This window comes from Hetaerina americana, unplaced genomic scaffold (assembly GCF_022747635.1).
Source record: "Hetaerina americana unplaced genomic scaffold, ioHetAmer1.1.p SCAF_7, whole genome shotgun sequence".
NCBI classification, from domain to species: domain Eukaryota; kingdom Metazoa; phylum Arthropoda; class Insecta; order Odonata; family Calopterygidae; genus Hetaerina; species Hetaerina americana.
This window is the reverse complement of record NW_027287316.1, coordinates 54,932,987-54,948,133: the sequence shown is the minus strand read 5'-3', so window position 1 is coordinate 54,948,133 and position 15,147 is coordinate 54,932,987. Positions and strand designations below refer to the sequence as shown.

General features: G+C 35.6%; 1 protein-coding gene across 3 annotated transcripts in view; it reads right to left on the bottom strand.

Moving 5' to 3' along the window:
• Window positions 1-9,350: 9,350 nt before the first annotated feature.
• The window catches only part of LOC139696263 (short-chain dehydrogenase/reductase family 16C member 6-like), a 178,497-nt gene continuing 172,700 nt past the window's right edge, over window positions 9,351-15,147 (bottom strand). For 2 of the 3 annotated variants that reach the window (XM_071594948.1, XM_071594949.1), the window contains one exon: window positions 9,351-9,690. In XM_071594948.1, coding sequence (XP_071451049.1) covers window positions 9,468-9,690 — 223 coding nt within the window. In that variant the 3' untranslated portion in view covers window positions 9,351-9,467. The remainder of the gene's footprint in view (window positions 9,691-15,147) is intronic. The other variant, XM_071594950.1, reaches the window with a different exon arrangement.

The following is a 15,147-nucleotide window of genomic DNA, read 5'->3' as shown; positions in this document are numbered from 1 at the left end:
TCAATGGCTGCCTCTCTGGGCTCAGAAGCCTTTGCACCCGCCTCACTGAGGAACAGATGCTACAAGGACTACCTTTCGTCTGGCTCCTAACCTTTAATCTATTTGACATGAGTGACCATAACTAGAGTAATTATCATTGCTCCAGCCAGCACAGCTCTAGGGGTCACGGCAGAAGCTGCCAGAACGCTTCCAAGTTATCCCATGGAAGGGAATAATAATATACTTGTTTGAAAATGCCTTACCACTGTTTATGCACTCAATTTTGGCATGAATGTGAATGCTAATTACAATATTATTTTATTAAATAATGATTATCCAAAGGAGGCAGGAAAGATGGATGCATAGAGTATTGATTGGCAATGGGATGTTAAAGACTGATAGGGGGGAAAATGTTAGGAAAACAAGGAAGGGATAAAAATGGCTGAGTCTAGTTTGATGGAATGAACTTTGGAAGAAAATATGCATAGTTGAAGATCTTATTTCAGTGTTGGATTGGAAAAGGTTGTGTTTTGCTAGGAGAGGGAAGGGAATTGTCATACCATTGTTTGGCTCAAACAGTGTACCTTTACTGGTAGTTGACTAATAATAACTGTTGATTGATTGCTCAAATCGCTATAAAGTTCTTTATTTACTTTTCCTTATCTGAGAGAATTTAGTTTTCCATGTATAGGTTTTTTCCTATTGTAGTCAAGTACGGATATCTCCTAATTATCCAATGTTAGGTCAAAGTTATGTGAGGAGATACTACCATGATTTTGTGAAACTATAAATTGATGAATGGCAAAAAAAGATTAAATATTATTGATGACATTTATTCCATCTCATTTTAGTACCATATAAGAGTGAGAATCCCATAGATTTAATAAATATAACTTCGTGATCACCTGAGCTATTATTTTATTTATTTAATGTCTTTAATTGGGCAACATTGAGACCTTCCAAATAACCCCCAAACAAGACAATTACATGCACTTATCTATTGTAATTAAATAGCAACCAAAGAATCCTAATACATTGGTTTTCCTGTTTGATTTGAATTTAAACATTGCAAGCACAAATATGCTGTACTTGGCACACAATTCCAAGTATTTGCATGGCATCTGATATACAAGCGTCACGGGGTTATTCCCCATTTGTAAGAACACTATTGCCTATTGCAAAAACGTGGACCCAATCCAATTTCAAAATGTTTCTCCTGAGGTTTGTAAGCTGTTTTTTGTTGAAACATTATTTGACACTCAATGTTTTTTTAGATGCATCACCAATTTTTTTTGGGTAGCCATGGTTGGATTTGCTCAGTCCATTGTGCTAGTACTAAAATTCCATCATTCCCATACAACTCCCCTCTCTTTAGCCCAAAGGCATGGATAAATACAATTTCTAGTGACATTGCATTCCTAAAGCTCAAGTACCATTTTGTCGTTGAAGACTCCAGAATGAATTACATGTCATTCACCTGAATCGGCATTTTAAAATGAGCATAACTGTGTAAAAGCAATGAATGAGTGCATGCTCAATAGCATTGTGGAAAAAGAGAAAATGGTAAAGGCCCAACTTAGACTATACCAAACCTCTATACTAAATCTTCAATCATGAATTTTTTCTATTTTGAATGTCCTTGTAGAGTGTTTACAAAAACAATTTATTTTATTGGCATTTCAGTTGACTTCTTCCTAGGTCAAAATTGGTTTTAACTGACTTTATATGCAAATAGTTAGCATTAGTTTTTTGGGGGGTGACTGAGAGCTAAGGTCATTTGTGCCATTACAGATGGACAGGAAAGGATTTTAAAGTGTAGAGAAACCCAGGATCGGCATTAGCTTACTTAGTAAAAGGTTCCTAGGGGTCCTCAGCTTACTGCCCCTTCCAAAGGATGGGCTCATTCAAAGCACTCTCAACAAAGTACATCAAGTAGGGATCGATTTTCCCCAAAAAATATCTGCCACCCCTGAAATTCAAACCTGGGTCCTCAGGGTAGTAAGCCAGCACGTTAGCTACAGCGTCATTCTGATTCCCTATATGCAAATGAAATCCCTAATTGTTATTATTGATATTCTACCAGTTAGGGTAGGTTTGGATGGACACAGCCAAAACAATTGTACAAAAATACAATTACTTACCGAACAAGAAGTAAAACCTGAAATCATGCACTGCAGAAAGACCCTCATCAATTCCACCTACTTCTTTTCCTCTTTTCTGTCCAAGATACCTTCCTTGTTGGCCTAACAGTCTCCCCTCAATTACAGTATACAACATCCCATCACCAATCACAATGCTCTGAATCCATATTTTTTGCCTCCTTTTGACTTCTTCCGACAATCCCCTCTCCTCCCACCATGCCTAGCACTTCCTTGTTTGCTTTCCTTTCAGTCTACATGAGTGGTCTGAAACCACTGATGTAGACTGAAAGGAAAGCCCTCACACCCTCATACATCACCTTTTCCATCCTTCTCCATACTAACATTTCAAAACCCTACAATATATGTCTATTATCCTGCTTCAATGACAATGTTTCTGTGTCGTGCATAACTACACTTCATATCTAAGTTTTAACAAGTCTTTTCTTAACATCCTTAATCACCATCCCTGTTGTCAATTCCCTCCTCCTTGTGAAATCTTCTTTGCCTAATGTAATTCTTCTTACCTCCCTACTACTTTGACCATTTTGGTCCGAAACACTTCCGAGATATGTAAATTGTTCCACCTGACCAAGTTTTTGCCCTCCTATTTTAATTTTAAGCTTAGCTTGTCTTTCCTTGACAAATTCATAACCTTTGTTTTATTTACATTTATTCTCATCCCATACCTATTGCACTGATCTTTCAATGCACTCAGCAGTTTGCAACCTTTGGCTGACTGATAAACTAAAGCTTGATGATCTGCTAATCTTAACTGATTTTATGAATGCCCCTCTGATTATCATTCTTACCGCCGGTTCTTCCCATACCTTTTTTACCATTTCCTCCACATTTAATTTGATAAGTACAGGTGACAATGGACACCCCTGTCTTACTCCTCTTCCTAACACTGCACATCCACCACTTTTACCTGTGAAGTCTGTGTCATGAACAGGTTGTGGATAAGTCTACTTCCAGCTAGTCTTATCAAATTTTCTGCAATATACTCATTTATTCTTCCCTATTAACCCTATCAAATACCTTTTCAAAAGTATACAAATGAGACAAATACATCCTGACTGTATTCTATGTCCCTTCCTATTAGTGTGACCTCATTACTGCTGTGACATACACATGCCTCTCCCCTTCATAGAGCCAAACTGGTCATCTCCTATATTCATTTTCTCTGCTCTCCATCCTCTTATTGATTCTAAGAGCCACTTTGGCTATGGGCTAAGTCTAGGTTATTATTCTGTATTCCTCACTAATAAGGATTCTCCTTAGCTATGTACAAAATCAAGGTTATTTTACTGTATTCCCCGCATATTTTTGGATATCCCCTTTTTGGAATAGGAACTAACACTGATCTCACAAAGTCTTCCGGCCAGATTTCTTTCTCATAAATGCTACGAATTAGTCGATAAAGACTCTTCTTCCCACATTTCCCTTGAAGTCGTTCGGTATGTTGTCTACCCCCATGGATTTATTTGATTTAATTTCTCTTGGTGTCCTCTTGGCAAACCGGAAACTTTCCATAGTCTAAACGGTTCATTAAATATCGAACTAACTTTAATAAGGGCCCTACTTCTTAGAAAGATTAATGGGTCGAAGGTCGTGCCTAATCTAATAACAAGTGATGATAGGCTACTATTGAAAAAATTAAGGATGGCTAAAGATATCGACACCACAAACAAGATTTAACTTTGGTAGCGTGAATTAGGAAAAATTCAATGATAGCTTCTTAAAAAAATTATTTTATATTGATAAACGTTTACTTTGGATTCCCCGCTCTAAACCTATCAATGAGTGCATTTCTAAATTAATTTCTGCCATTAACGACACATTAATGGAAAATATTCCAGTTTACACCAAGCTCGATAATCAAAATCCTTGGTGGAATGCTAAACTAGAACGCATGAATGCAGTCATAAACAAACTTTGAAAAAGACTACCGAAGGTGCAACTCTTTAGATAAAAGTATCTTGCATTCTAGATATACAGGAAAAAACAAAGTTTAAAAAAAGCCAAAGTTAGCTATCCCACTGCTGGGCGGGATATACAGCTGATTGAGCTCTGTCCCATAGTTACCAGGACTCATTTTCATCATTGTCATCATACAAGTCATGGGATAAATAATTTGAAGTGGTTTCCTGTTGCCCTGTCCCCAATAATATTTTCAGCGAGACACTGATTACTCAATGCCCACCCCAGTGAGATCAGATGCCTTTGAAGCTGCCTTATTGAGGAATAGTTGCTAAGTTGACAACTGGCTCCCAACCTATTTGGTATGGGCGACCCTACCAGGAGCAGAGAGTTGGGAAATGGTTTATATATATATATAAATAAATAAATATATATATATAAATAAATAAATATATATATAAATAAATATATATATAAATAAATATATATATATATAAATATATATATATATAAATATATATATATATATATAAATATATATATATATAAATATATACATATATAAATATATATATATATATATATATACATATATATATATATATACATATATATATATATATATATATATATATACATATATATATATATACATATATATATATATATACATATATATATATATATATATACATATATATATATATATATATATATACATATATATATATATATATATATATATATATATATATATATATATATATATATATAAATATATATATATAAGCTAACTTACATTAATGTAATGTGTATTCTCACATTATTGCTTGTATTAGCTTTGCTAATAGATTATTGCTTATATATATATATTATATATATATATATATATATATATATATATATATATATATATAGTCATTATTTCCTTTGCTTGGTGCCAAGAAGACAAATTAGGTAAATTACCTCTCATCAGAAATTGCTAATACAAGCAATAATGTGAGAATACACATTACATTAATGTAAGTTAGCTTATTTAAAATGCACTTAATTAATCAAAGTCAATGAAACTTAAATCGATTAGGGGTGCAATCAAATAAGCAATTAAAAGAAAACTGTATTTCCGCTTCGTACAAATTTGCCTACAATAATGTAGGAATTTCTCTTCGGTATCATTTTCAAGTATGCACTTGCATAAAAAGTCAGGCACCTAGTCTACCATTCTTCTTACACTTGGGTGAGAATGTTAGAGATAAAGGGTGATCCAGCTACCCTGCTGTACCTTTTGCTTTATGTATAACTACACTTTTCCAGGTACATCATGTAAATATGCGTACTGTGATTTTCAGTTTCTCTGAATTAACAGGTTTTTTCTTTTTTGAATCATGGGTTCACTCTCCGCACATATTTAGTATAGCATAGCATACATTTAGATAGCAATCATATCACTACCAAAGTCTCATGTTCAAACAAGTGAACCCTAACAAAGATCATGAAATTATTTCAATACTTGATTTCTTTGTGCATAAAAAGCACTCCGGTCTAATTACGCATCCTTGACAGGAAATATTGCCATCTGTAAAACTTGTGCTGGAATCAATAAATGAACTAGTGAAGCAACATTCTGATTAGTCATAAAATGAATTCCGGGCATTTAAAAATTGAGTGGTGCCACCCTGAGTTCCATAGTTGCCCGGATTTATATTAATAATTGTGTCCATATTTAGATGAAGGTTAAGTAATCGTTGCGGTTTCCTGTAACCTTCCACAAAAGTGTTTACAATGTGATACCATCACTCAACGCCTACCTCACTGGCGTCAGATGCCTTTGCAGCCACCTTATTGAAAAACAGATGCTGCAGGGACCTTTTATCTAGCTTCTACCCTTTGAACTGTGTGGCACAGGTGATCCGAGAGGAGCATTCATAATTCAGCCAGCACAGCTCTAGGGGTCATCGGAACACCCTAGCCTTTCTATCACTACTGAAAACAGTGTTGTCCATTTGGCAGATGGTATAAGGCTGGTTAAGAATAACCTGAGGTGATACAATGGGACTCAATGCAGGCAGTAAAATCACCAATTGAGGTAGTCCTAATGGGATTAACCTACCATCATTGGGTCTTTGAGTACCATTATTCATACTTTATTATTTCCATGCATTATTGAGAATGATTTTGAATAATAATTGTCTTTATCATTAACATGCTATCATTATCCCCCAATTTATGGAGTCTTTCCGGAGTAGTTTTTCAAAGTGAATGCTTTTACATGAATTTTTTCACATCTGAAGTTATTGTTTTCTGTGATACCTCTCAAATGTCTACAGCATATTCAATTAGCGGTCTACATGATGCGAAATGGCATGCAACTTATATTTTCATTGCTATTTTTTCAAGCCTAGAGCTTCACTAATACAATATTATTCAAGGCAGCAACAGATATACTACATGGTGGTACACAAGTAATTTACATAATTAGTAGTCATTTGATCACCTCCAATTGATTAACTATATATCTATAGAGTGGAGAAACTAGGGCAGGTCTTGGAGGGAAGACAATTATAGAAAAGCATGGAACTTGAAGCATATTATATGCAGACTCAGAAACATGCTTTCTGATAGGTCATCCAGACATCATAACCTATCTTGTTTAGAGGAAACATTCTCAAAGACTCCAACTATGTTGTGCCAATCGCCCTGTACAATTTTTTCCTGCTATGAAGTCACACTGCCAAGTATCACACTCTAATTTTTATGCTACTGTGGAGTTTAGTATTATAGAATGCTGCAATGAAATTCAGGAAGTATAACATGAAAATAACGTACCTTCTCTTTGCCATATTCAACTGCTGAGCATCCAAAATCATACTATCTACTCCATTATTTCCTTGTTTTTTTTTCAGTCTGAATGGATTGATTCTCCCTGGAATCATGGAATGGAAAGAACCCTTAAAATAATGATTTGGTTTATGTACCTGAAAGAATAGAGGTTATGAAAGAGATTGAAGGGGATTTTACCATATTTTAATCAGTTACAGAAGGGCGAGTTTGGAACAAGAATAGTTGAAAGGATATGAGGGGCAGCAGAGTTGAAATGTAGAAACATGAGAGGAGGCATGCTGATTAAATTTTGCTGAAAAAAATGACAGGTTCTAAATTTGAATAACTCTGATTTAGAAGCTATCAAGAAACATATTTAGAACCTAGATGATGGATAATAGGATCAATTAAATTAACACAGTTATGCAGTGAGATTTACATAAGTGGAGAATTGCCAGATGTCAGTAGAATTGAAGAATCAATTGACTCATGGTATACATAATACCCAGAGAAGGAAATCTAAGTGGTGGACACATTATAACAGCAGAGGAGAAAGTTGACAGGGTATGTATTAAATAGGGAATGCTTTTAAAGGGCTATATTGAAGGGAATAGTAGATAGTGAAAACCAAGTGGAAAATGATGGAATATTTGAAGAAGAAAACATTGACATTAAGAAGAGCCACTGGTAATGAGTCCTTTGTCATATTATCCTGATTCTTTATGAGAACTTCAGTTATTGATACAAATACATACAATCAAACAATTTATTAAGGAATCTAGGTCTGTCTAGAAGGTTCCTTTTCAATCAATGAATATTTGGCATACTTAGTACAAGCAATATGCTTTATATATATATATATATATATATATATATATATATATATATATATATATATATATATATATATATATATATATGTGTGTGTGTGTGTGTGTGTGTGTGTGGGTCATGGTAGTCCAGGAGGTAGAGCCTTGGACTGCTGACTGGAGGGGCCCAGGTTCAATTCCCATGCAAGGCGCTCTGGGCTGTAGCTCCACCCTAGCTATGTGATTTTTCGGGTACCAGATCTTCCTGGGAAACCATAATTGGCACAGGGAAAGGAACTGGCCCCCCTACCCTGATGTGAGAATTTCATACGCCATCGGGCTTAGGGCTGGGTGAAGTCTACAATCGCCTACCAAACCGACCTTCGGGATGACTACTGTGTTTACCGTTTTTATATATATATTCCTAACATTCAAATATCCTACTCTAATTGATCCTCTTCAGCATCTTCTTCTCTACTCAAGCTGTCGAATGTGATTGGGACTCAAAGATTTCGTCAGATGACATGACAAACCACTCAGCCTCACCAAGGTTCCACTATACCAGGATTTATATACATGTGTCCAGATTTGGTTGTGGGATAAATAATTGTTTTAGTTTCCCGTTACCTTCCTCAATAGTGTTTATAATGTGACAATGTCACTCAAATGGCCGCCCCATTGGGGTCAGATGCTTTTGCAGCCACCTCGCTGAGGAACAGTTGCTACAGAGATTACCTACTGCCTTGGCTCTTACCCTTCGACCTATGTGGCATAGGTGACCCTTGCTCCAGCCAGCACAGATTCAGGAGTCATCAGAACACAAGCCATTCCACCACGTCAAGGTTATAGTCCATTGGGAGGGTTTTGCTGTATATACCCTGAGAAGTGATCATCAGACTGAAGAACAGGAACATACAAGTTTCATTATCTTTTACAGAACATGAAAAATGAGAATAAGAATGTAGTGAACTTAAGAGAATCGTTTGCTACCATTGATGTCTCCTCGTAGAAGTTCTATCTCTGTCTGAAGATGCTACTGGTCAGGCATATTTCTATCTCACATCGATACCCTCATCGGATTCATCTTTTTGATTGCTTTGTCACAACATACAATAGTTAAGGGTTATGGCAACCCAACCGCTCTACAAAAGGAAATCATCACGGGCTCCTCTGATGTATTTGTTGAGCTGTAGAATAGGATGCAAATTTTACCTTGATGGAGTCTACTTTTCAAAGGAAGTGAGAGTTAGGAGCAGCATGGAAAAGAAGAGATGGAAAAGTATTGCTGCAGAAGAATGATGATAATAAAATGTATGGACTAATGAAAAGGTGTTTTCATGGGTGGGTTAAGAGAGGTATTGTCACCGACAAGAATAAGAGGGAAACTGAGTTGTTATAGTTTTACTGAAGATCACAATTAAAAAAAACGTTGAGGACGGGAATTACAGAGGAAGGCCAAGGATTAACTAATGGGCTAGGGTGATAGAAGATACCAGTGCAAAGAGCTAAGAGGGAAAGAAGAAATTGACAAGGAACATGATTTAATTTGGATAGCTGCTATAAACCAACTCACGTGATGAATCACGATGTTTAATTCTGCCCATTTATAGCAAACCATGAACTTTTATTACTAAATTCCACATTTATTTCACTGCACACAAGGGAAATAAGTAATTCAACACTCTTTTCTTAACATTTATTTAAATTTTTACAAGTAATATAATATACATCTCTAAAATATGAAAAAGGCACATGTACATGAAAAAGAAGAAATTCCTTAACTAATAAATGTAAATTATCACGGTTTCCTCTCAGTAGGACAAGGACACCTAACCCTGAATGACTGGCCAAGACCCTCTGCCCCTTGGTCCCCCTTCCTCTTGATGATGTCATCCCTTTCTTGCAGCCCACTGAGGGTTTCCTCCTTCTTAATGGCTCCCTTATGAAGGTCACCAAACTCTTCCATGGTCTGTGCGATCAGGATGCGTAGGAACAGGTTCGAGCAATTCCAAGGGAAAATACTAAAAAAAAAATTGATGCCAGAAGCAAACAAGCATCAAACAACTGACCTTTTTAAGTCTCATGGGATTATCTAGTTTATCATTTAAGGAAAATGAAAATTGCTTGCCTTCCTTTCTTTACGACCTCTTTTGCTCTTCCCAAACTCCCAAAGAGAATTTTTATGAGTGGTCACGGACATTATTAATGTCTGGGTCAAAAAGATATTAGGCACGGTGAAAATCATTATTGACAAAGAAATGACCACCACCAGATATAACAGCGTTGACTTTTGAATTCATTGATCAAAATGTTAAATTTGACAAGAGTTGAAAGTAGGTATTAAAAAAGTCAACAAAAAACCACACTTAGAAACAATTTTTTTATTAGTTTTTGTCCAAGATTTGAAGAGAACGTTTCCCATGATTTCCCCATCCGCTACATATAAATAAGCTTACGTTGCTCATTTTATCCCACACAAAAATACAACTAATTAGCAAAAAATTCAACACAAAAATGACCTTGTTATGTTTTTTGTTCAGAAGCAATTCAGGAATATTAAATTACATGGAAAAGCTGACACAAAATTAAAACACAAATACATAATCCAAAGAAAACACCCAAGTCGCACTGGCAGATCTCTCTCTCAAAGAAAAATCAATAATGATTATGATGTTATTCAGGAAGAGTACACGTTATTAGTAGAAAGCATGCCATGCATATTTGAAAACTGAACAAATAAGTGATTAATTATTTATTTTGGCATAGGATAGTGTGCATCTATTATATTAGGTTGAAGTAGAGAAGAGGTTAATTTTGATGGATTTTCTTTTCGTATATCTTGATCAATTGATGTAAATCCAAGAGCCATTTCAATATTAAGAGAATTTGTCTCTGTAACAAACCATCAGGCTGCCATGGAGCTCTCTCTCTTTGGTCATTAAAGCATCCTCTATTAGATTTTTGTGTGCTAATAACCAATTTATTCTAAATTTGAACCTTCAATTTATTACACATAAGTAAAAATAAATTTAATAATCAAATCATTTTGCCAGCTTTAATTCATCTAGAAGCTGCAGAATGCATGAATGTTGTTCTGTATGCCTTAATAAGGAACATGCTAATATTATTATTATGAATAATTGAAAAATAATTAGCATCTATCTTTCCAATCTGGAATAAATTAACCATGCTGCATTACCCCATATGTGGTCAAGACTTAATTAAGGAAAGTAAACTTGAGCACATAATACTTGTATTAATTAATGCACTTTGATTAATCATTATTATACCTAATGCTCGACTAAATGTGATGCTCAATTTTTGCCGACCCATTTTTTCACTACCGGGGATTGGTACCACGCCTATCTTATGGAGATCTAAGACATTAAACCTTTTCCCAATTAAAGGTGTGTCAGGAACAAGATAAGCAAATGAAAAAGATAGGAGAGCTGGAAAAAAAGAAAATTATGAAAGGAAGGAAGAACAAATGAAGCCTGGCTGCTTTTTGATTAGTATTCAAGAAATATGTATGTGATGACCAAAGCAAGATTTGGTTAAATTGATTTTATAAGAGGCAACTATATGCATAAAACGGAGCAAGTAATTACCATAGTATCAAGCTTGACACTTTCGTTTAAATACTCAGTGTAAAATATCCAAATACAGTTGAAGTATCAGGATAATGAAATATTTTAATCGTTAAAGTCCTATCATAATAACTAAAATTTTTGTTAAGTAATGATACCCAGATATCAAGGGTAGGATCAAGAGGAAAGGTAGGACACTCATGGTCTGTTCCTTTGTGAGACAATTGCAAAGGCATCTAACCCAAGTGGGGAGGGCATTTAAAGTGATAGTGAAAAAAAGAATACTAAGGAATACAATACATCTCAATCGTTTACACTAAGGAAATATGATGAAAGCAAATTAGAAAATCCATCCTGGCAACTATGGGACCCAGCCCAGTGAGCTGTATGTCATGCCCAGCAGCAGAGGAGGCAAGGCCTGTTCAGTCGTCAACATGTGCAATCTTGCAAAGCAGAATTGACGGTAACAGCTTGGAAGATTATCACGGAAGAGAACTGAATCAGCTAGAATAGGGATTTGGAATATTAGGACAATATTGTGGGCAAGGAATTGATGGTAGATGGAAAGATAAAATGATGGTAGATGGAGAGAGTAACAATAGATATTTTAGAGCTGTTCGAGGTGAGGTGGAAGAATTGTGGGTATAACTGGAGGGATAGATGTAAGAGTAATAGCGAAGAGAGCTAATAACGAGATAAGCAGAGAAGAGAGCTTGGGAGGATTGGTAAAAATATTGAACGTAAAGGTAGGAAGAAGCATAGTAAACAGAGGAAGTGTGTGATGTAATAGAAGTAAAAGCTAAAACAGCTAAGTTGGTGATTATTCAGGTGAGATGTGTACAAACAAATATTCATAGAGAAGAAGAAATATATGGGATAAATGATCAAATAGAGAAACCCACTGCAGGTGTCCCTGGAAGGAAGCATTTGACAGTGATGGTGGATTGGAATGCAACAGTAGGTGAAGGGAGAGATGGTAGTGAGGTAGGGGACTATGGTTTAGGAACCAAGAATGACTGTGAGAGAAAGTTATAGAGTTCTGTAGGAGACTGAGTTTGACCATGACGAACATTTAATTTTAAAACCATTATAGATGTACATTTACATAGAAAATAATATGGAATTCAGAGTATTATAAGTTAAACTATATCATTGTCAAGGACAGAAGTAGGAACAGAATGATTAATTCACACAGTTTCAGATTCAGTTCATAATTTAGTACCAATGAAGTTTAACATCAGATTCAAGAGGCTAAAACAGGAAAGACGGTAATGCAAGTGAAATTGAAAAGCATTAACCAAAATGATAAGAATGATGTGTTCAAGAATCTTACAGGAGATGGAATTGAGCGATATTGCCCTTTAATTACTGGGGTGCTTCCAGTCTCTGTTTTTAAATGCAGGCATTACAGAAGCACACTTTCTTTTGCTAATGATTTCTTAAATATTATAACAAGATAAGGGGCAATTTTAGATGACAGTTCTTTATACACGCGCGCCGGTATCACATCAGGTCTCGGAGATTTGTTGGGGTCGATGCTTTTAAGGAGTACTTCTATTCCGCAGGTGGAAAAGTCGATTGCTTTCATTGGCTGCTGAAATGTTTTCGGATGGCTCTCGGATATATTCTGTGAGCATGTTGAAAACATTCTGGAGGAATGAGTTTAATATGTTGGCTTTATCTAAACTGCTCATTACTTTATCCCCCTTTTCGTTGTTCAATGAGTTTACTGTGGACTTTTTTCACTGCACTTCCCTGATGTAGGACCAAAACATCTTTGGGTTATCATTTAAATGTTCAACTAATTTTTTCCTTTTGAATTCCGCTAGCACCTTCCGGTAGGTCTTCTTGGCAGTGGACCTAGATGCTTTGTTATTCTGTATGGTTTTGTTGACTTTATCTTTAACCCCGTTTTTTATTCTGGCATGGCTTACCCTTTGCCATCTTAGAGATTTCCGTACTTCGGAGTTGTACTAACAGGATTCCTTATTCTCTCTTATATATTTACTAGGCATGAAACTGTATAACTGAACTTGATATCGCAAGAAAATTCCAAGTATCCTCGAGACTCCTGGTTTTACTTACTGCATCAAATCTAAGAAAGGAACAGTTTAACTCACATTTTAAGCCATCATAGTCATCTTTATTGAATAAATTAAGCTTTCTCTTGGGTTTTTTAACTTTATCTCCACTTAGGGAAAATTTTGCATTTACAGCCCTGTGATTACCAATTCCGTCAATAACTTCTACAGTTAAGACCTTTTTGGGTATATTTGTAGCTAATGGATCAAAAATGTTCTTTCCCCTTGTTGGTGAATTGACTGATTGATGTAGGGAATTTGAGGGGAATGTCAACAAGAGGGACTCGCATAAATCCTTGTCTTTACCTCCATTTATAAAACTGCACCAATCCCAATCTATTGTGGGAACATTAAAATTGCCACTGATAATTATTCTATGCTCATTGTTGTGGGATGTAAGGCTTTTTATCTGCCTTTCCAGATCTGGTATTGAGTTAAATCCAGCCAGGGGTGGTCTATAATATGCACAGACATATATTATTTTCGTTCTGGGTATTTTAACTGAGACTCCAAACACTTTCTATACAGTTATCAGGAAATAACTCAGCTCTACTAATGCTAGAGATTTTAACCACAATAAACACTCCTTCTTCAGCTCTATTCTGTCTGTAGTTTCTATAAACTGTGAAGGACTTGGGAAATATTTCGCTGTCTGCGATATCATCTGTTAACCAACTTTCAGTTCCTATAATCATATCTGACTCTGTGCTATGAATGAGTTGGTGAAATAACTGACCTACACTTTGTAATATTGTCATCAGCAAAATTTAGCTTAGAATTTAAATTTACTCCACTACCTAACCTACACATTTGCCTAAAAAATATCTACAGTGCTCTAAGATTCTATGAGCCACCCAAACCAATACCTCAGGGGTTTAGTGGATCCCAGAGCGGTTCAAGGGAGCATGACATGACCCAAGCACTGGTCTCAAGTCCAAAAACTTGGCCCCCATGTCCCAACAGAATTTTCACAGCCTTCCATTCAGAGACTCAATACGACTCCAAATATAAGCACCACAGTCAGTAGCTTCTAAATCCTGCAAGCCATCATTCTTTTCAAAAAGCCTATTTACTCTCTCCTTACTCTCCCCACTTAGCTAACATTATCCCCTTTATCCTGGCATTGAACACCCTATTACCACCCCATGTTTTTCTGCCTACTTCAAGTTTCCCTTAATCATGTCTGCTTCTCTCCTGCCATTTTTTTTCTTCTTTGCTAAAATTAATTTCTCCATTCTTCTCTACACCCATATCTCAAAGCCTCTTAATTACACTCATCCTCTTGCCACAAAGACCAGATTTTATATCCAAATTAACTAAAAATTTTCTTAAACAATGGTACCCAAAATAACGGCATCAAACATAAATCATGAGAATAGTTCACAATAATTCTTAAATGCATGTTATAAACCTTGAGTAAAATCATCAAAGAGTGGAGAACAGTTATTTTAATAATGCATACTGGGTCTTGTACCTCAAGGAATGCTCTGATTTTTTAATGCTATCAAGATACACATGTGAAATACTATAAAGCAGGCAGTACTCTACTACAAGGATTGAAAAATAACAACTGAGTAACAATGAATCAAATAGATGTGGTTTGCAGCCTTAATTGCTCTAGAGAGAGCAATCAAATGTCACAGAAGCCAATGAATACTTGCAATATTTCATAAACAATGATCTATTCTCAGTTTGGTGCCAGCATGTGATTGAATCTAAATTTGGTGGAAACATTAAATGCAGGATTTATTCAATCTAATATTCTTGAAGTATTTCAGCTGTTATGGAAATTAGTTTGGCGGTAAGACAA